This window comes from Syngnathus typhle, linkage group LG17 (genome assembly GCF_033458585.1).
Source record: "Syngnathus typhle isolate RoL2023-S1 ecotype Sweden linkage group LG17, RoL_Styp_1.0, whole genome shotgun sequence".
Lineage (NCBI taxonomy): Eukaryota > Metazoa > Chordata > Actinopteri > Syngnathiformes > Syngnathidae > Syngnathus > Syngnathus typhle.
Genome location: NC_083754.1, coordinates 5,153,159 through 5,173,795, shown reverse-complemented (window position 1 = coordinate 5,173,795; position 20,637 = coordinate 5,153,159). Strand labels below are relative to the sequence as shown.

The 20,637-nt window shown below is 44.7% G+C and overlaps 3 protein-coding genes across 5 annotated transcripts; 1 reads left to right on the top strand and 2 right to left on the bottom strand.

Moving 5' to 3' along the window:
- Positions 1-108: 108 nt before the first annotated feature.
- On the bottom strand, positions 109-9,297 carry znf652 (zinc finger protein 652). 3 transcript variants are annotated; one of them, XM_061302980.1, is made up of 6 exons: positions 8,990-9,297; positions 5,399-6,625; positions 4,952-5,099; positions 4,641-4,756; positions 3,824-3,968; positions 109-2,815 (listed from the first exon to the last, which is right to left on the bottom strand). In XM_061302980.1, the coding sequence occupies exons 2-6, from the start codon at positions 6,350-6,352 to the stop codon at positions 2,223-2,225; spliced, it is 1,956 nt and encodes a 651-aa protein (XP_061158964.1). In that variant the 5' UTR covers positions 6,353-6,625; positions 8,990-9,297; the 3' UTR covers positions 109-2,222. The 3 variants fall into 3 exon arrangements, with proteins under 3 accessions (XP_061158964.1, XP_061158965.1, XP_061158967.1); XM_061302981.1 differs by lacking the exon at positions 8,990-9,297 and adding an exon at positions 8,835-8,970; XM_061302983.1 differs by lacking the exon at positions 8,990-9,297 and adding an exon at positions 8,709-8,806.
- Positions 9,298-9,829: 532 nt separating this feature from the next.
- phb (prohibitin) lies at positions 9,830-11,953 on the bottom strand. The gene is made up of 7 exons (XM_061302988.1): positions 11,800-11,953; positions 11,280-11,383; positions 10,921-11,082; positions 10,675-10,817; positions 10,475-10,591; positions 10,257-10,352; positions 9,830-10,176 (listed from the first exon to the last, which is right to left on the bottom strand). The coding sequence occupies exons 2-7, from the start codon at positions 11,362-11,364 to the stop codon at positions 9,964-9,966; spliced, it is 816 nt and encodes a 271-aa protein (XP_061158972.1). The 5' UTR covers positions 11,365-11,383; positions 11,800-11,953; the 3' UTR covers positions 9,830-9,963.
- Positions 11,954-11,962: 9 nt separating this feature from the next.
- p3h4 (prolyl 3-hydroxylase family member 4 (inactive)) lies at positions 11,963-20,495 on the top strand. The gene is made up of 8 exons (XM_061302984.1): positions 11,963-12,541; positions 12,771-12,920; positions 13,038-13,209; positions 13,321-13,449; positions 13,529-13,674; positions 14,038-14,121; positions 14,430-14,783; positions 20,305-20,495. Exons 1-7 carry the CDS (start codon positions 12,095-12,097, stop codon positions 14,580-14,582), a joined length of 1,281 nt encoding a protein of 426 aa, XP_061158968.1. The 5' UTR covers positions 11,963-12,094; the 3' UTR covers positions 14,583-14,783; positions 20,305-20,495.
- Positions 20,496-20,637: the final 142 nt, after the last annotated feature.

Below are 20,637 nucleotides of genomic sequence, written 5' to 3'. Positions count from 1 at the left end.
GAGTATCATCATGATCATGGTTCAGCCATTTTAGCAAAAACATGAAAATAAAAAGAATGTACTGCGGACAAAGCTCGGATGGCCAAGTGTGTGGAAGCAGGAAGACGCTTTCCTTTTTTTTTTCCCCCGGGACACTATTTTGAGTAGAAACATCTTTTTTTTTTTTGCTATGGTCCCTTCCACATCACCCACTGTTCTCCTTTACCTCCTCGACCTTTTTTGCTCGCAGGCTAGACCGCAGCCTTTTCCACAATACAAACGCCGCTTCCCTGCGCCTTGCCCACGCAGTGCTAAAGTGCAGAGAATACACGCAAAAAAAAAAAAAAAAAAAAGGCATCAGTTAAGACAAAGAGCCGTATTGCAACTGGATGATGATAGATGTGGAACTAAGTGCCACATAAAGACAAACTGCAGGTCCAATTAATCAGAAGGGGGAAGGACGTTTTATCTTTACCACTCGGGGGCTGAATACTGCAAAAATTTGGTGCAAGATTTTTTTTTGTCCACCATGTTGACATTGTAAAGCACATTTCAATTTGGTTGTGCAACAAAATTTTGTTCATATCATCTAGCTGATCTTTTCCACGGACATCCTAAAGATATTTTGCGCAGTACTGTATGTCGGATAACAGTCGAAGCTCTACGATAAGGAAACATTCACACCATCGGCTTATACAATTTCTCATCCGACCGACCGACTTCTTGGCGTAATGTGAAGCTGTGACGCGGCTGCCGTTTTCTCCATTGTTTGGTGGCCAAAAATGAGAAGCAAAAACATTGCGTAGGCAACATTCAATGGGCTAAAGACAGACCCCTGCGGTACACCAAAACAAAAAGACCATCAAAGCAAACTGAGCAACCTGTGTGTGTGTGTGGATAGCGAGCATATTAAATGAGTTTTAACATGCCGACCCGTATTATTGACAGCAGCGTAGCGGAGACCAGAAGAGAGGTGGGTGGGGTTGGGTAGATCCTGATTGGGGGGGCCAGTTGTATGCGGCCTCCCACAGTGGCAGTATGGGACGAGAGAGGAGGTTGCACTGATCTGTTCACAGCCACCAAAACCTGAGTTTCTTCTGAATGACCACATCCTGCTCCGGTTCCACATGAGTGTGCCGCCGTTCGAGGTTAGGGTGTTATTGAATTTTTGAACAGCGAAGCCAAAGTTAAGAATTTGTGTCTATTGGAATGGAAAGCACCACAATTACATCAGATCCAACAGCTCATTTTAAGTCTAAAAAAAAAAAATAGGAATAAAATCAAACTCCTCCTCTCTCTCACACTGGAGTCCATGGCACTGTGTTCTTGCGTGACTGGTAGAACCAGCGACAACATTCACAGAATATTTTTTGACCACCAGGAAAAAAAAAAAAAAAAAAAAGTCCACTCACCATTCATTTGAGAATACTTGTCAAGCTTGTTTTAAATAGGAGGTCCGTATCAGTTCTGAGTTTTTCAAACATGTAAAATGTGTTCCAGAGGAGCTCCCATACATGAATTGACATGTGACGGGCTGCTCAGAAGGTCCAAGATTTTAAAAATGGATTCGGTGTAAATGCTTCGAATAACAATCGGGCTCGACCGTTAAGCCACGTTTCCACCAAACAGTCAACTGGGTTCGACCGTGGTTTGGTTGTTTTGACAAACTTTCCAGTTCGGTCCAGAGGCCAAGCGATTCAGACAGGTGAAGGTTGTTCAGGCTGGAGCCACACATTTGCTCTGTAAACAAATGCAGAGCAGCTCAGCCTCTGGGCAAGCAATAACAAAAAAAAACCCAGACAGTTCTGTGTTGTTACACTCGACCCGTCTGCATCGGGAATCTCCTAAAAAAAGATACCGCAACATCAACTTGGTTGGCTATGGCGGGTTGACGCTTCGGATCTACCGTCAGTCCCCCTTTTTTTTTTTCCTTGTCTAATCTTACAACGCAACATGCTGTTTTGGTTGTGTTGCTCCAGTGACAATTTTCCAAATAGAAATAGTCGATGACCGAATTCTTGGCGCATCGCTAACTGGTACCCCGACGAAAGTGGCAGTGCAGAATATTTTCGGACTTATTATTTTTAATGGATAAAAAAAACATCTGCTCGGTGAAAGCGCAGCTTAACTTGGTGCTGGATGGTTGGTGTATAAAAAAAAAAAGTGGCCCACTTGTTTACATTTTTTTTTTTTTTTTCTTTTATCCAAGAAGTTGTTGATGGTACTGACTGAGCTCTCGTAATTCAGTGATGTTGAGGGGCTCCGGGACCCTTCTCAGCAGAAGCCAAGTGGTGCATGTAAGTGCTGTCTTCGTGCCCACAGTGGTTGAGGGGCTCGCTTTTAAAAAGGGCCGGGGGAGGGGGCAGGTGGGAAACCGGAGGCACTGCCAGGTGGTGGTGATGGTGGGCATGGTGGGGTGTGTTCGGCGTGTTTGAAAGGTGCTGTTGGGGGTGCTGGAGCTGCACATGGGTGAATGCTTGTCCAAGAGGGCCTCGCTGGGGCAAGGCCGCTCGAGGCGTGTTGAGCGCCTGGGTGGTCGCGCCGGTGACGGCCGGCGGGGCGGCCGCGGAAGTCCCAGGTCCAGACGAGGAGGAGGAGAAAGTGCTGGCAAAGATGTTGACCGGGAGGGGCGGGCCGCCGGGCTGCAGCACCAAAGGGCTGGTGACCCGGAAGCACTTCTCCTTGTGCGCCTTGAGCATGTTGGAGAAGCGGAAGCGCTGGCCGCACACCTCGCACGGGTACGGCTTCTCGCCCGTGTGCGTGCGGCGGTGGCGCTTCATGTTGGGTCGGCTGGTGAAGCTCTTGCCGCAAATCTCGCAAATGAACGGCTTCTCTCCTGCGCAGTGAAGAAAACAACGATTGTGTGAGGGACTGATGAAAACAAAAGAATTGGAATGACAGTAAGGACAGGGGTACAATTCATTTAAATAAAAATGTGACATTATTTCTCGCAATATTCCTCAAACTCTCCAACTGGCTTTGGATAAAAGTCGCTTCTACTTTTCTCCCGCACATCACAACAAGATGTTCCCCGTTGGACTTTTTCCTCCAATGCTAATAAGCCTCCATTCCATTTTCGAGCCGCCCACTCGTCAGGAAGCTATTACAGTTGACACTTTGAGGAGACGTGAAAATGAACAGTTGGAAGTGCCACTCTCATTAACCCCCCCCCACGCGGGTATTCAATGCGCCCGCTGGCGCCCACGCGGTCGTCCCTTCGCCGGCTGCAGAAGGGCTCTTTGAAACGCCTTCATCCGCCATGTCGCCGGCAAACCAGCTTGAACATTAGAAAAGGTGACGGCCATCTTATATAAGCAGTACGCTATAGTGGGAGGAATTTGTTCTATTGTGGGGTACAGGACTGCATTCTAATGTGATGCATTTTTCCTTTTCGGAGTTTGATTCAAAAATTAATTCAGGTCATATTTATATTTTTATTCTCGTGTATTGTAAAGATGCTCAAAATGGTCGTACTTAAAGAAGTATTTTTTCGAGTTGGAAAATTGCTATTCTAAAGGGTGTAGCCGGTATTGCAGGCTTTGCCTGGGTGTGCCTGGGACGGGAAAAGAATTGTGTAATTACACGTCGCAAATAGAAGCCCTGGACAAACCACAAAAGCTCGGTTTTGGAAAACAGCGGGAGAAAATCAGAGGGATGGAAGCGGCAGTATGTGTGCGGCTAGTCATTACATATGCACAGCGCTTCTTCATGTTAGGCAAGCCTTCTCATTACAACAAACGGGCGACGTTCAGCAACCAGACGCCACGTTTTCACCCAGTTTAGAATGGAACACAGATAGAAATAGATGGTTTTATTTTTTTTTTTTTTTTTTTTGAAATCTCACCTGTATGTGTTTTCATGTGCTCATCAAAATACTGCTTCATGTTGAAGTCTTTGCCGCACCACTGGCACATGAACTGCTTGTGTCCGATGTGGATGCTCATGTGCGAGCGGAGCTGGTACTTGTACTGGAAGCGCTCGTCGCAGTTCTGGAGGTTCAGATAACGCAAACATATATATCGGGTTATTTCGATTTCTCAAAATCAAAGAGTGCTCGGAGGCAGCACCTGGTGGAACTCGAGTCGGTGGCGGCGGCGTGGGCCGAGACCACCGAGGAGAGCGGGCGAGATGTTACGCGTTGCTATAGTGAGCCGGTAATTACACGCTACAGGAGCAGGGTGCCGTCACGCGTTTAATTAGAGCGGCTCCACCCGTGCGCACATGGCATCGGAAAGACCTCGGGTGAAGGACAACGCTCCATCTGTCCGCTTGAATTCATGAATAAATTCAAAACGTTAAAGTTTAGGAAGCCCCCGCAACACTTTTGTGTTGTTTTTTTTTATGTGGTTGACAAAAGTATTGGGACACACAAATTGAGAACTCTGTTGAGAAAATTCAGATACTCAATGCTTTTGAACTGAATTGACCGGATGACATTGTAATGGATGATTTTTTTTTTTTTTTTTTTAAACTTTCCTGACACATTCTTTTTGCTGACTGATGGCTGTGGACTGAAGCGGATCTGCTGCCAAGTGTCACATATACCATTTTACGAGCATGATGCAATAACAACCCACTCTTCCATCAGAATAAAAAAAAAAAGTCGTGTAACTGGGTCATTTCGTTTGCACCCAAAACAAAAATTTTTGAAGTGGGCTTACCTCGCAACGGAAGGGCTTCTCTCCAGAATGCTGCAGCGAGTGCACCTTGAGGGACATGCTGCGCTTAAACGACTTGCCGCACGTCTCGCAGGTGAACGGCATGTCCTTGGTGTGAGCTGTGCGACACAAATTTACTCAAGTTAATATTGGGGAGCCACATTTTTTTTCTTCTTCTAGTGTTCCAAACTTGGCCACACAAGGGCAGCATATTACGGACATAAACAGAAACGGTCACTCAGTAAAAAAATATATGATGGCAAAAAAAAATGTATCATCCTTGAGTTTCATCTGGACTGTTACACCTCACTCACCAACCATGTGCTTGCGGACGTGGGCCATGGTGTAGAACTTTTTCTCGCAGATCTCGCACGAGAACTTCTTCTCGGCGTAGCCGTGCACAATCTTGATGTGCTCGTGCAGCGACCACAGTTTCTTGAAGGATTTGTTACAGGAGACGCACTGGAGATACAAGAAGATACATTAAGAACAACTGAAACGGCCAATGATGAGCAACACATGATCTATCTTTCCTTACACTCTAGCTCCCTCTGCTGACTGAAAACGGCGATGCTACCAAGACACTGTGGACAAATACTGTATGTCGAATACTCACCTGATACCCTTCAAATCGAACGTACAGCAAAAAAATTGCTAATAGCTACTTAGCTATTAATTCTCTTAAGCTTCATTGAACCTTTACTTGAATATTGCCTAAGACACTATGAGACACGGCACGAGTGTGACCCATGAGTCCTCACCTGGATGTTCTTCTCGCAGTCGGTCTGCTGGTGCAAGGCCAGCTCGCTCTCCAGGACAAACTTCTTGCCGCACTTGTCACAGATCTGCATCCTCCTGTGCGTGACGTTCATGTGCTTCTCCAGGTACCAGCGTGTGTTGAACACGCGAGGGCACTTTTCGCACGCCAGCATCTCCTTCTCCCCCTCGGCCTTGCCGCCGCTCAGCGTGGCGCCCGCGGACGGCGGCGGGGCGGAGCGGGTGGCGCGCCGCTGGCTCTTCGCCATTTCGGCGGCGTGTTTCCGTCGCCCCCTTGTGGTCATCCCGGACGCCGATGAGTTTAGAGCCGTCCGGAGACTCTTCCGCTGCGGCTGGCAGGAAGCTCCACTGGCACCTCTGTGGGCCCTCTTTGACCTCGTCCTCCGACTTTCGATCTCCTCGTCCTCCTCCTCGTCCTCTTCGGGGCTCTCGTCTTCGTCCTCCTCCCCGTCGTCGTTGTCCTCGCTGCAACCTCTCTCCGAATCGTCTCCGGCTGCGCCGCCTTTGTTATCGCCCTTGGATACGTGGAGGGTCTGATTGTTGAGGTTTACCTCCACAATGATCTGCTCACGCTTAAAACCTTCCTCCTCGCCGTCCTCCTCTTCCTCCTCCTCCTCGTCATCCTCCTCTTCCGTCTCCTCGGAGGTCGCCTCATCCGCTGGCGTACGTGCGTCTTGTCCCGCCGCGCCTTCACGGAAATACTGCTGAGCCGAATCGGCCGCCGCCGCCGCCGTCTTGGTCGCCATTTTGTTGTCCACCAGGACCGAGTAGGGTTTCCCACCCGCTTCCCTCTTATAAAGCTTGCCTGTCAGGTCCACCTCCGGGATTGGCGGGTGGAAGTAGGACTGTGACACCTGCGGCTTGCGTCCCTCCTCCTGTGACATCCCGCCCGGGCACGGGACAGAGACCTCCTCCTTGAGGTTTTGGCAGGATTTCATGAAACTTTATGACGCTGAAGGGTAAGGTGCACCAAACCCCCACCTTCCCTCGACAGGAAGGAGGGGATGAGGTGTACGAAACAGTCAACCGGATTCAAACAAAGCGTCCATGTTGTCCGGGGTAGGCAACCTGCGGCGAGCGTGCCTCCATGAGCGTTAAAATAAAACCCGACGAAGCTTAAAATCACTTCCTGTGACGGGCAGAGCAGGCGAGGAAGAAGAGAGGACCACCTTACGTCTTTTTGCCATCAGGGGCCATGAATGGCTCATCACCTATGAGGAAACAAACACACACTGATGAGTTGGGAGGGCTAAAAAAAAAAAAATACTTGCTTCCGGTGTCACGATACAAAAACAAAAGTTGATAGCGAAACTCCAGCGACGCTCATGAAAGTCACAAGCGCAGTTGCGCTGCTGCGAATACAAACCACAAGGCCTCACAAATGGATGGGTGTGGACTCATGCACATAACATGTTTTACATGCTATGAAAACACGGTTAAGAACTAAACGGGAGCATTACTATGGCACGGGAACAGCGAGCTGGGTTGTGATGGAGTGACTCGGCCGTATTTGACACAAAGCCGACTGGATAATCCCGAGTGTGTATGACAGGGGAAGACAAACTGCGTGAAAAAAGCGGCCACTGGCACGGAAGTGGTTTATCATATCCCGTTTTGCCCTTCACAAATTAACCTGATTAAAAGACACATGCAGGGCTTGTGGTTACGCAACACCCCAAAATGCCTCCGCTGCTCCGTATTATCGTTGATGAGTCATTTGAGAGTTTCGCTCAGCCTGAAAAGAATGCACTTTGATGTGGCAAATTTCAGACTTCTCAATATCTACTATACAAAGAATTCCTCTCAAATCTGGAGTTTCTGAGAATCTAAAATAAAAAATAAAAAACATCAGATGATCTAAATTAATCTGGTTAGCAAGTCACATCGTAATTCACAGCAAAAACAAAGTACGATAATCGACTTCATTTGCGCCTCAAGAGACACGTGCAAGAAACCAAAAACTGGTTTCTTCTGGTGGTAGGCCGCAACGTGACTCACACAATCAACTGATAGAATGTGAGTGCGGCTTTTAGATGATCGGATGAAAGCTTCACACTGCAAACATCACGCGCAGTACTACGGGCAGCAACACAAATAGGGCAAGTGTTCACAAGTGTGGAACTGACAGTGACCTGGGAAGCAGTCAAGCTTACTGGCGCTCACAATTTAATGAGCTTTTCGCCGCTTGCAGGGAAGGAACGGTGCGAGGGTTCACATTCCTCAATGGCGGCAAACTCGTAAGGACTCACTGTGTGCAGGGGGTCACTCACACCCCAACGTCCTTCTACATTATAACATTTTAATCATCATAACAATCGGACTTTTCCCACGATAGATTTCTATACTGTTACTAGTTTTTACATTGTTAGGATTTCCGCTTCTGACAGCTACAACATTTTTTTTTTTTGAAAAACAGGTTTCCTAGTGATGCTGCGACCTTTGACCTGTTTCATTACGACCAGTTTACAGATTACATCCCTTTACACCCAAAGGAGGATTTGCTTTTCCTCCTATACTATTAACTACATTCTTGCAAAATTATTACTTTCACTATTTAAATTATGACTTTATAATTTCTTCCCCCTATTATTACAACTTTCCACACATCATGTCAGGACTTGGTCTGACAATGTTTTATTCACATTATGACATTTTGTAGGTAGTGGTTTCAACTAATTTTGTCTTTCCTGTGTGGGAAGATGAATATTTTCCTAAAAATACATCAAATGTCATCACTGACAAGCTGTAAAATGAACCGCATCATTTTTTAAATATGGATACAGGTCAGTCGTATTATCCAACCTCGTCTGGGTGCATGTTGGCATTGCCAGTCAATGGTTAACCACGTAGTAACCAGCAAGTATGCAAAGGGTTAAAACAAACGCAGAAAACTGTACCAACACAGCACAGGCCCGGTTAACTTGAGCTACTTAGCATGCTAAGCTACTCCCCCCCAACCGTAGGTTTTAACCTGTTCACAAAACACAAGCTAACTTGGCTACGTTAGCTGAAAGGTGTGAGTCAAATATTCCACAACAATTCATCCATCGGATAATGCATTGCACGTAAACAGCAGTCTAATAGCGTATTTGAAAACGAGTTAAAATGAGACTTTCACTTTTGTTTTTTTGGAATTCAAGAGTCAAAATTCGCCAAACGCGATGCTAAGTAGCACATAGCTAACAGTAACGTCAGATATTTGAGCAGAGGCAACTCAAAAAACATCGACAGATGAGGGGGAAAGTGTCCCTTTTTGAAAGAACATTTAAAATAAAATAGAAAATACACACATACAAATGCACTTTTGCTAATGTTGCTAATCTGGAGTCTACGATAGGAAGGTTGCCTATAGAATAATGACAACCCGGGTTGCTGCGTTTGACACCCTGGATCGACGCTGTCACAAAATCGGCCGCTCACTGGAACTATAGTCACCGCTGCTTTGGTCACCGGGTACCGGTGAGCAATGAGTGCATCTTCCGACGTGTCATGCATATAAGCGATCCAGGATGAAGTTACCATCCGGCTGGCTAACTGACTTAATGGTTGGCCGGCAGGCTGGTTGGCAGGCTTACCTTCGCGACCTCCTCCTGGAGCGCATGCAGGCAGGGTAGCTCACAGTCCGGGTTTCATGTGCTGCTTCAACTGCGGGAGGGAGTGAAGAAGAAACCCGCTGTCCCGCGATGAACCGCGACGCGGGGCCGTTGCAGATGGGTGCCCACCGATGACCTGAGCTGCCCCGCTGGCGCTACGTGGCCCGGCCGAGCTGAGCTGCTCGCTTGTTGCTCTGACGTCGCGTCCCGCGCTCATCCCAGTCAGGCAAGCCAGGCCGCCTTCGCCTCGTCGCCGCCGCCGTCTGGAGGACAGGCGCGCGGTTGTCTGGGCTGGGGACGCGCGCGCACCCATCAGAGATCCGTAATGCATGGATTAATTCATTAAATAAGGAATAGACTCAATGACGACAATCGATCATTTAAAATTCATCTGGCTGCCTAATGCGCTTAAAGTTGTTGAAGTGATCCCGCCAATGATGAATAAATGTTACAATGTGAATGCTGTAAATCCTATCGAGCTTATTAAAAAAAAAATCCCCCCTGTTGAAAGTTATAGTTTCCCTTCAAAAATGTATGAAATAAGGTATTAAGAGTAAATTATATTTTTAATTTCTCCCAAATGAATCAAGTTGCTTGAGTTTTAACCGAGCTAGCCTACTTAAAATGTTAACTTTGAATGTATTCTGCAAACTGAACCAATCCTGTCATGTCTCATATCTAAAATAATAAAATTGAGTTTCTTTCCACTTGAAGCCACCCAAAAATCTGCTTACACAAGGAACCTCCTTATGCTGCACACAACGCCCTCTTGTGATGGAAAACATGAAATGCAACCAACATTTTTGGACACGAGTCACATGATGATAGAAAGGCATTTTTAATTGTAAGTTCTTCACATCCGCACGCTAAAGACATAAGTAGCAGTAAGGGCGAGTCCTAGACAATTCTCCCACATGGTTCACTGAATATAGTTTACACAGATACGGCGGATGTTATCACTGAGGCAACTGGATCAACGTGGCCTGTCCCGATGGCAGATATGTTATGTTTCTTGCACGAGACAGCTGGAGGGCAATTTCCTCGGCGGCCTCCAGTTTGCGCAGCTCCACCAAGCCGTCGCCGGCATCCTGGAGGGAGTTGGCGATGAGCAGGGCGGCCTGGGAGTCGCCCTCGGCGGAGATGATGGCAGCCTGCTTCAATTGTTCCGCCTAAAAAAAAAAAACATTTGATGGGCGGTTTGAACCACGCATGTTCATCACACGGACTATCAAATAGTGAGAGGAGGTACCTTCTCCACAACAAATCTGGCTCTCTCAGCCTCCTGCTGTGCCACCTGCTTCATCTCTACAGCCTCTGTAAACTCCTTGCCAAACGTCAAGTGTGTCTGAAAGAATGCAAATTGTATTTAGCTCGCCAACTGTAGCTCATAGCTGGTGCACACCAGGTGATCTTATCTCCTAACATTCCTCTGGTAGTTCCGTAGCACCCCAGAAAGCAATTTCGTACCAATGAAACGTCATCCAAAATAAGGCCGAAGGTGTTGGCTCTTTCTGTAAGGTCGTCGCTGACCTGGCGAGAGACCAGCTCTCTCTGCGTGATGAGCTCGCCAGCATCAAAACGAGCCTTCAAAAGAACAAACCCATCATTAGTTTTTGCAAAACAATACATCCAAATCGGTCCCAAGAAGTCGAATTAAAATGACTCACCACTACAGCTTTCAGCACCTCCGTGGTGATGGATGGCAACACTCTTTCGTCATAATCCTCACCGATGCTCTTGAAGATACGTGGGAGCTCAGCGGTCACCGGCCGGAAGAGGATTCGTAATGTGATGTTGACATTCTGCAAATCTGCGGGAGAGAAGTATCACAAATGAAATAAAAATTAATTACAGGGGGAAGGAGAAGGTGACAGTACATCCATGTTACTTTTAGCATAGGGCTAGCGATGTACCTTTGCTTCCTGTGATGACGGGCACATTTCGGGGACGGGAGCGACAATCAAAAATGATGGGTTTCTGCACCCACGGAATTATGAAGTGAGTGCCCTCGCCGATGACTGCCTCCTTTACGCCCTGGAACCTGTCGAATATCACCGCCTGGTGCCCTGCATCAACTTTCAGAGGAAGAAGAAAGGGAGTTAATAGGGAGAAATCATTATAGAAAGAAATAAAAATAATAATAGTTTACTGCCAGTTGTCTTCAAAGGATGGATTTCATTATTATTTTAGATTAATGATGCAACTTGTGAGGGAGTCATTTTGATCCTCGAATCTATTGCCATTTAGAAAAAACAATAACAAAGTCACTCACCATTGAACAGGGCAGAGTTGACGACACTTCCACCTATGGCCAATGCCAGTCCCAGTTTACCAATCGACTCAAACAGTTTGGCCATTGTGGAAAATCTAATTTTACTGCAAAAGAAAGGCAGGTTTCAATTCAGTGCATTTTTAGTTAGTTGAAGGCCAAGGATTGTTGACTTCGGCCCGGAGAGACTGAAGGCGTCATCTGGGTTAGCCTTTACTTGTTAGCTAACTCGAAAACAGCTGGTGGGAGAAATACAAGATCGAAAACGTGTAAAAAAAAAACACAAACACGCATCAGTTAGAACCAAAAGCGAACCAAATAGCCTCAAGTGAACCGATTAGTAAAACTGCAGGCGCAGGAACAGGACGCTTATCTCTTGCTAATGGGCTCCCGTAGAGCTTCACCTTATTTAACGCGAAAATATTTCAGAACTACACACAACACATTTCGTTAACCTCAAAAGCTCGCAGCACAATAATTGTTGAGCTAAATTCTCTTTGAGGTAACATATATCATAACTCACCTGAGGTATTGTTCAGGCGTCTATGACCTCCACTCCGGACAGCACATGAATTTGCCGCATCAGTGCGCATGCGCGTTGGGTGAAGTAACCTGGCATTTGATTGGCTTGATTTCTTCTTCTACGGTTTCGGATTTAAATTTTTGTTTCGGATTTATTTTGAAGGCCCCACCCGGACGTCGTTGCATATGAGGTTCCGATCGTTTCTCGTTGCCTACGTGCAGCCCGTCAAGGAGACAGACAAGTTTCCACTCGTATTCCGCGACCCCGTCCCGGGTGCGTGAGACATCGGGCGACGATGCTCCCTCGCGGCGTGGCCACGGCGTTCGCTTTCCTAGCATCGCTCCTTCTCATGACTCGGGCCCAGTACGAAAAGTACAGCTTCCGAAGTTTCCCTGCAGACGAGCTGCTGCCGCTGGGCTCCACGTTCGACTATGCGATGCAGCAGTACACGGAGCGCAACTGGGCCGAGAGCATCAAATACCTGGAGCACAGCTTGAGGCTTCACCGATTGCTGCGGGACAGCGAGGCGTTCTGCGGCCGCAACTGCAGCTCCGTCAGCCGAGGAGACGACGGGTACGACGCGCAGCTCCGCGTCTTGCAACACATACTTCTGAGGGCAGCGTGCCTGAAGAAGTGCAAGGCCGACCTTCCCGTCTTTCAACTCGCCTACCCGAGGCGAGACCTTCTGGACACTCACAAGAAAAGGACGCCTTATCGATACATACAGTACGCGTACTTCCAGGTGAGAACAAAAGTTATGATCGGAAAGTTGCAGTCAGGTTTTTGGGGCGACCTCCTGCTGGGCAATTAGGTGAGCTTGTGCCACGTCCCCCCCAAAACAATCCCGCACTGTTCTCCTGCTTTTCTGGTGGGCTGATGTGGCGACCCCCACCTGCCACAACATTAGGAACACCTGAAAGTTTTACATGAATAAATAAATGTCCTTTTACGTTGCGGGTACCTTCCCACAGCTGAACGATTTAGCGAAGGCGGTGTCGGCGGCCCACACCTACCTGAAGAAAAACCCTAAAGACCCCCAGCTGACCAAGAACATGGACTACTACAAGACCCTGGTGGACGTGAACTCCTATCTCATTGACCACGAGGAGCAGCCATATGAGGTTCTGAACACTTCTGTCATCATTTCTAGAACTGAAGTCAAAACCTGCTTTTTGATGCTCACAAAAATAGAGCCTTAAAGTGTCAGTAATGAAAAATGTTGTGTATATTATATTCAGAGCGTGTTTCTGACGAGTGTGAAGCTGTACAACAGTGGCGACTTCAGCGGCAGCGCTCGGCACATGGAGCAGGCCGTCACCTCCTACTTAGATGTGTACGACACCTGCTTGGCCGCCTGTGATGGATCCTACGAGATCCTTGAGGTCAAGGACTTCTATCCGACGCTGGCCGGTGGGTGCAGGCACACCACATACGAGTGCCCAAGATCTTCCCGACACCTACTTGTCACTTAAAAGCAATCTAATGTTGATTATTTGGTGACTGTTTTTTGTCTATTTTCAGATCTATACCTGGAGGCCCTGAGATGTAAGGTGGACTGTGAGGAGCACTTGACCCCCAACGTGGGCGGCTTTTTTGTGAAGAACTTTGTGGCCACCATGTATCACTATCTTCAATTCTCATATTATAAATGTAAGACTCTTCTTTGTTTTTCCTGAGTGTATTGCACGGCTACGATTGGACTTTTGATTATTCTCCGCCTCTCCTCCAGTAAACGACGCAAAGAGCGCAGCGCCGTGCGCCGCCAGCTATATGCTGTTCGACCCCGATGACCAGGTGATGCGTCAGAACGTGGAGTACTACCGCTACTACCGGGAACAATGGGGTCTAGCTGACACAGACTTCCAACCGCGGACCGTAAGTCCCGAAAGTCGGGCATCAGCGTTAACGCCGTGCTAATTAGAGAGCCGCAAGAGCTGCAACGTCATATAAAAGCTGGCTCAGCGCAATTTTTATTTGGATCATAAAACCAGCTGGGGAGGACTGGCGAAATTTGTCGCCTGCTGATGTAAAAATAAAAACACATTTGGCTGACGCTTTGCTCGTTGTCTCCCCCTACAGGAGGCTTTAGTTACTATTTTAGTCCTAATTTGAAGAAAAGTGGATAATGAATTGTAGTTTTTTACACCAATTTGCTTTTCACATCTATTGTATTCTTTTTTTAAACCTATTTATATCTTATATAGCAATAATGTTCAATATATTTGTCTCCCTCTGCAGGACGCTGCTCGGTACTACAACCAGACCAGCAAGCAGAAGGAGATGCTGCAATTTGCCATCAACTACCTGCAAACGGAGGACGAGGTACATAAATGTGCCTTTTAGAGCAGATCTGGTTCCAGAACGTTTTGGGTCACTTTTTTAAGGAGCGCTTGTGTCCATAAAAGGACAGATTATATAGAAAAGTGCAGAGTAGCCGGATGGGCCGGATTGGGGGTGGAAAATGAGGTTGTTTTCTGTCAGTGGCGTGTGGTATGTGGTCAGGAGGTGTTGAGCGCAAGACACCATAACTCCAAAGGGAGGAGGAGCCCCACTATTCCAGCCAGACACTTTGAAAGGAAAGCACAATAAGAATGAAATATCTGCTTACTGTCCTCTCCAATTTCTCAAAGGGTGAAGTGAGTCCGGAAGCAGCGGCCGCCTCCAGGCGCTCCGAGCATCCCGACGCTGAGTTCGAGGGGGTCGGCGACTACGAGGAGTCCCTCATGTCGGAGTGGTGGCAGGAGCCCAAGACCAAGTGGGACACGGGTGATGTGCCGGAGTGAACTTTGAACCTGAAAATAAAGGAGGAACTCATCGTGTTGATCGAGATGAAAGATCGACGTGTTCGCTCTTTGGCTGTCATCAGCTTTTATTATAATAATTTGTATTTTTATACTGTCTGTGTCACGTCTCCGCAGGTTGAATTCAAACCAAATTAAGTAAAAAAAAAATTATACCAATAATTGTATCCATATTAAAATAAGGTCATTGTTTTTTTTTTTCCCAATACACTTTTTATTCACATTTTTTTCCATGTACAACATTCATAAACAATTTCACAAAATACGTCTTACATGGTATTTCTTTACAAAAAAACAAATAATGAAATAATGAAGTAGCAAAATCTAGAATGAGCAAAGCATGTATCCCAAACATTTTGTCTATTATATGTTCAAATTAACTTAAAAGAACAAAACAAAACAGCTTCTCTTTATTTGTAATATTGCAACTGGCAAAATGAGTGTTTCCTGCAGGGGCTCAAAAGTCAACAAGGTTATCAGAAAAGTCCAAGTCTTTTACGAAATCAATAAAAGGCCTCCAAATCCCTTCAAACAAATGTTGTTTGGCTTTACGTATATATGTTATTCTTTCCAATGGAAGACAAGAGAGCATCTGTTTTAGCCACTGGGAGGTGCTCGGTCCAGTAACATTTTTCCAGGTCAGAGCAATACACCTTTTGGCCATTAACGAGCTTATATCAATAAAAATTGAGTCTGTTCTACTGAAGTTGTGTTTCTTTGGATATAGAGCCAGTATAAACAGCGAGGGCTCCAAAGTAAGCTCTTTTGATATTATTTTCTCTATTTGATCCTTTACTTCTAACCAAAAACGTTTTATCTGACTGCATTCCCACATACAATGTATTAACGTTCCTTTTAAGCCACACTTTACACAGACATCCGGAATATCCTTATTGTATTTATTCAATTTAACAGGTGTCGTGTACACTCGCTGTAACCATTTAAATTGTATTACTCTTAGACGGCTATTAATAGATATTTCTTGTGATTTTTTGCAAACTCTTCCCCATTCTTGCTCACTGATGTTAGTATTTAGATCATTGTTCCAGGACAATAATTTACTTCTTGAATTTTCATTTGAATTTGTTTGTAGTAGGATGTAAAATTCTGAGATTATGCCTTTTCGTAATTTATTCTTCAACAGCAAGTTTTCCAGCCGTGTTAATGGGATCCGCCGTAGGTCACCTTGATACCCTTTTACAAAACTTCTCAGTTGCAGGTATTTAAAGTAGTGTTTTTTGTCAAGATCGAACTCAACCTCGAGTTCTCCAAAGGTCATAAAGTCATCAGACTGTGGAGGGTAGAGATTCCCAACTGTCCCCAGCCCCTTAGTCGCCCATATTTTGAAAGTGGCATCTGCTCTCCCAGGAGTAAACAACTGGTTACCCCATATCGGACTTAGTTGCGATAATGTTTGTGTATCTCTGAGATACTTTCTAACATCATACCATACTTGCACCATGTGTTTCAAAATAGGATTTGTTATTTGTTTTAATAATTGTTTTTTTGTGTCAGAATAAAAAAACGTGTGCAGGGGTAATTTTAAATTTTGACCTTCCATTTCCACCCAATGCGGGTTATTGTTATCGTTATTGAAATAGAAAGTCATGGAGCGCAGTTGCGCAGCCCAGTAGTACCACAAGAAATTGGGACATCTTAACCCTCCCCCATCGAATGGCATGTATAAAAGAGAGAGACGAATCCTTGATCTTCCATTGTTCCATATCAAACTCAAAATAATTTTTCTTATCCAGGTAAACAAGTCAGTGGGAGGGGGCAAAGCCATATTTTGAAATAAGTATAACAATTTTGGCAATATAATCATTTTTAAAGTACTTATTCTTCCCATAATCGATAGAGGCAATGACTTCCATCGGTCCACAGATGTTCTGATTTCTTCTTTAAGCCTGCCATAATTAGCTTCAACCATTTTTTCTGTGTTCGGTAATATTAGAATTCCCAGATATTCGAATTGGTCTATCATTTTGAATCTATAAGCTGTAATTTGGGCATTGGGATGCTTTCTTTCTATTGTGTTTAACAGTAACATTGAAGACTTTGTTTCATTTACTTTATATCCTGAGATAGTCCCAAATAATTTTATTACTTCCAAAACTGCCGGGATTGAGGACGTAAGTTTTGATAGAAATAGTATGACGTCATCGGCAAACAGTGCGATTTTATGTTCATGCTGGCCTATTTTTATTCCTGATATTTGCGGCTGAGAGCGTATTGCCGTTGCAAAAGGCTCTATCGCTAAGGAGAAAAGCAGGGGAGATAGAGGGCAGCCCTGACGACAGCCTCTTTTTATTTGAATTGGTCTTGAAAAATGTCTGTTAGTTAAAATTTCTGCTGTTGGATTTCTGTAAAGTATTTTTATCCACTTTGTAAAATTGCTTCCAAGGCCAAATCTATCTAAAATATTAAAAAGATAGGGCCATTCCACCCTATCGAAGGCCTTTTCTGCGTCAAGAGAAAGGAGTGCACAGTCTTTCTCCTCTTTCTTGTAATGCAGAACATTTATAACCCTCCTCACATTGTGAAAGCCTTGTCTTCCACTTATGAACCCATTTTGATCGTTACTTATTACCGTAGGGAGGATAGTCTGAAGCCGCCTTGCCAATATTTTACAGATTATCTTGAGGTCAGAGTTTAAAAGACTGATAGGTCTCAGGTTTTCACATTTCGTCGGAGGTTTACCGGGTTTTGGCAGTAGAACTATTGACGCTTCATTCAAGGACAGCGGGAGGCAATTTCTTTCAAATGCTTCCGTTATCATATCTAACAAAGGCGCCAGCAGTTTATCTTTAAATTTCCTGTAGATATCAACAGGAATGCCATCCGGGCCCGCTCGTTTACCTAACTTCATTGCGTCAATGGCACTTGCAATATCTTCTTTTGTTATTTCTAATTCCAGTTCGTTTTTTTGTTCATCTGAGATAGTCGGAACATTTAACCTATCCAAGACTTCATCCATGGTCTGAATATTACAGTTTGTTTCTGTGTTGTACAAATTTTGATAGTATTCTTTAAACGCATCATTAATCTCTTTTGGGTTAACTATTGTTTGACCTCTATTTTCTAAAGCAGTAATTGCTGTTTTCGATTCAAGTTGCTTTATTTGCCACGCTAATAGCCTTCCAGCCCTGTCCCCTTGTTCGTAGAATGATTGCTTTAGCCGTAAGAGACTGGATGCAGCCTTAAGGCTGGATTGTTTTTCATATTCTGCTCTCAGGAGTAGAAGTTCTTTTGCCGCCACAGGATCGTTGTTCTGAAATACTCTCTCCTGGGCTTTGTTGATATTATTTTCCAGGAGTTTTAGTTCTTGTTTAGCTTTCTTAGCTTTTCGGCCAGTATAACTAATTATATGTCCTCTGAGGAATGCTTTAAAAGCGTCCCATCTGACTCCTGCAGATGTTTGATTCCCATTAAATAAAAAATACTCATCAATTTGATTTCCTATAAATTGTATGAATTCTTCATCTTGTAACCACTTGTGCTGAAACCTCCATCTCGGTGGATCACAGGTGATACCATCATCTCGATAAACTAGCTTACAAGGCGCATGATCTGATATAGCAATATTATCATATGCACAACTTTCAATTTTTGATACCAAATCTGCTGAAATTAAATAATAATCTATACGTGAATATGTTTGGAATGTTGCAGAATAACATGAATATGATTTACTTTGTGGATTCTGTGTTCTCCAAATATCTGTTAATTTCAGGTCCTTCATGAATTGCTTTATAGTCGATCTACAGTTATTATGAGACTGGTCCACCCCCGTTGAGCGGTCCCACCCTGGTTCTAACGTACAATTGTAGTCCCCTGCTATTATATGATGTCCCGACAGAGATGGAAGCATAAGAAACAAGTCTTCATAGAAAGAAGAGTCATCAATATTAGGACCATACACATTTACTAAATTTATGCTTTCTGTTAATAGCGACCCCTGAATTATTAAGTATCGGCCCCTCTTATCTTTAATAACATTGTTTACCTGGAATGGAACAGTTTCATGAATGAGTATCATTACTCCTCTTGCGCGAGAGGTAAATGCAGATGTATATATATTACCCCGCCACCTTCTTCTGATCCTTTTTTCATCGCCCTCCATTAGATGAGTTTCTTGTAAAAACACCACTTTAGCATCCATATTTTTCAGTTTGCTCATGACCTGCTTAACCTTTTTATAACGTTGGAGCCCCCTGCAGTTCCAAGTTACAAAATTAAGATTTACACCTTGCGCCATGTTAACACTCTAAAGTTAGCCATAAAACAAAAGTGTCAGCGCAACCTTCTTGTGAACAGTTGTTGCCAAATTACCAGTAAACATAAATAAGATTTTGAGAGAAGCATAACATTGAACACAACAAACCCGTGTATAACACCCCAAAACAAAATTACACCCCAACCCCCGCGCCCGTGGGCACCCCTCCCCCCTTGATGCAGCCTCCGTCATCGCTTGCGATTGATCCACACTGCGTGAGGAGCAGTCTAACCTTCTTCTTGTCCCAAAAACATATGCAAACCGCTGCTATATGCGCTTCTGTTTGTATTAGTATATCCCAGCTGCTGTCCTTTGGTTGTATTAAATGTAGAGCAGTGATAAAGTAGTCATTCAACTTAAAATAAGTAACCAACCATGACACACTACTTATAAACTTATAAACAAATACTGATATAAATTACAACCCTACGCTTCTTCACCATTCTGGGTCTTACGTATGAATTTCCAAGCCTCCGCTGGCGTCTTGAAAGCAAAAGTCTTTCCATCTCGGGTCACCAGTAGCTTTGCCGGGTGCACTATTCCATGTCTCAGTCCCAATTTGCGCAACTCTTCTCGGACAGGATCAAACAGTTTGCGTTGCTGGTGTATCTCCGCGGCCAGATCAGGGTAGAAGCGTACTTGTTGCCCCTCGTAGTGAATGTTCCCTTTTGCTCTCGCCGCAGTAACTGTAGCCATCTTATCCCGACAGTTAAGGAATTTCATGATCAGAACACGGGGCAATTCGTTGTTATCTCGTTTCGGGCCAATCCTGTGGGCTCTCTCGATGATAAAGGGAGTAGCATAAATTCCACAACCAAATGTCTCCGGCAGCCATTTTTCCAAAAACTTACAGGGGTCTCGCCCTTCAGATCCTTCTGGCAGAAACGCGAGTCTTAAGTTGTTGCGCCTGGACCGCGATTCCAAGTCCAGCATCTTTTCCTCGAGCACTTTCTGTTTCGCTTCCATAGTAGATGTTTTAGCCCGCAGGATCTCCACTTCGTCTTCCGCATTAGAAATGCGGGTTTCGGCTTCGTTGACTCTTTTGACACAATCCTTTATCTCCTCACGGATATTGTCCAAGTCTGTCTTGATAGTAGTGACAATATCAAGGATTTTATCCACCTTACTGTCCTGAGTTTTTCCCTCCGCGCCTGTAGCCCCAGCTAGCTGCGCAGTATTGCTGCTGTCGCCAGCCTTAGCTTTTACCTGGTCACGAAGAGCGTAGTCCATTAGCTTGGATTGTTTTGTCTTTTCGTTGGCATCCTGCGGAGTTTTTATTGCTTTTGGAGGCATCTTAAAGAGTTAGGAGTGGTAATGAATCACACTTTGCAGCTAAGGAAAACTTTTTGCATCAGAAATTAGCGCAAATAGCGGAGCGGCGAAAAAACACGTCTTCTCACATGGCCGCCATAACCGGAACTCAATAAGGTCATTGTTTGTATTTGATTGTACATCTGCATTGTTCAAGTCTGATAAGAAAAAGATAAGACCTTTTTTTTTTCTTCATTGTCTTTTTTTTGTCATAACTCATTTGAATTATTTTGATTTTATATATTTTTATTTTAAGTCCTCCTTTATTTTTTTTGAATAAAATTAGCTGAGTATTTTCAAAATGCAAATGATTTTTTATATCATGGTACTCTCCATAGTATTTTTTTCTTAAAAAAAAAAAGCAAAATATTTTTGTCACATTCTTATTTTTAGTACATGAATTCGAAATTTGTCAAACAAAATACTTTATTTTACATATTTATTTTTTCA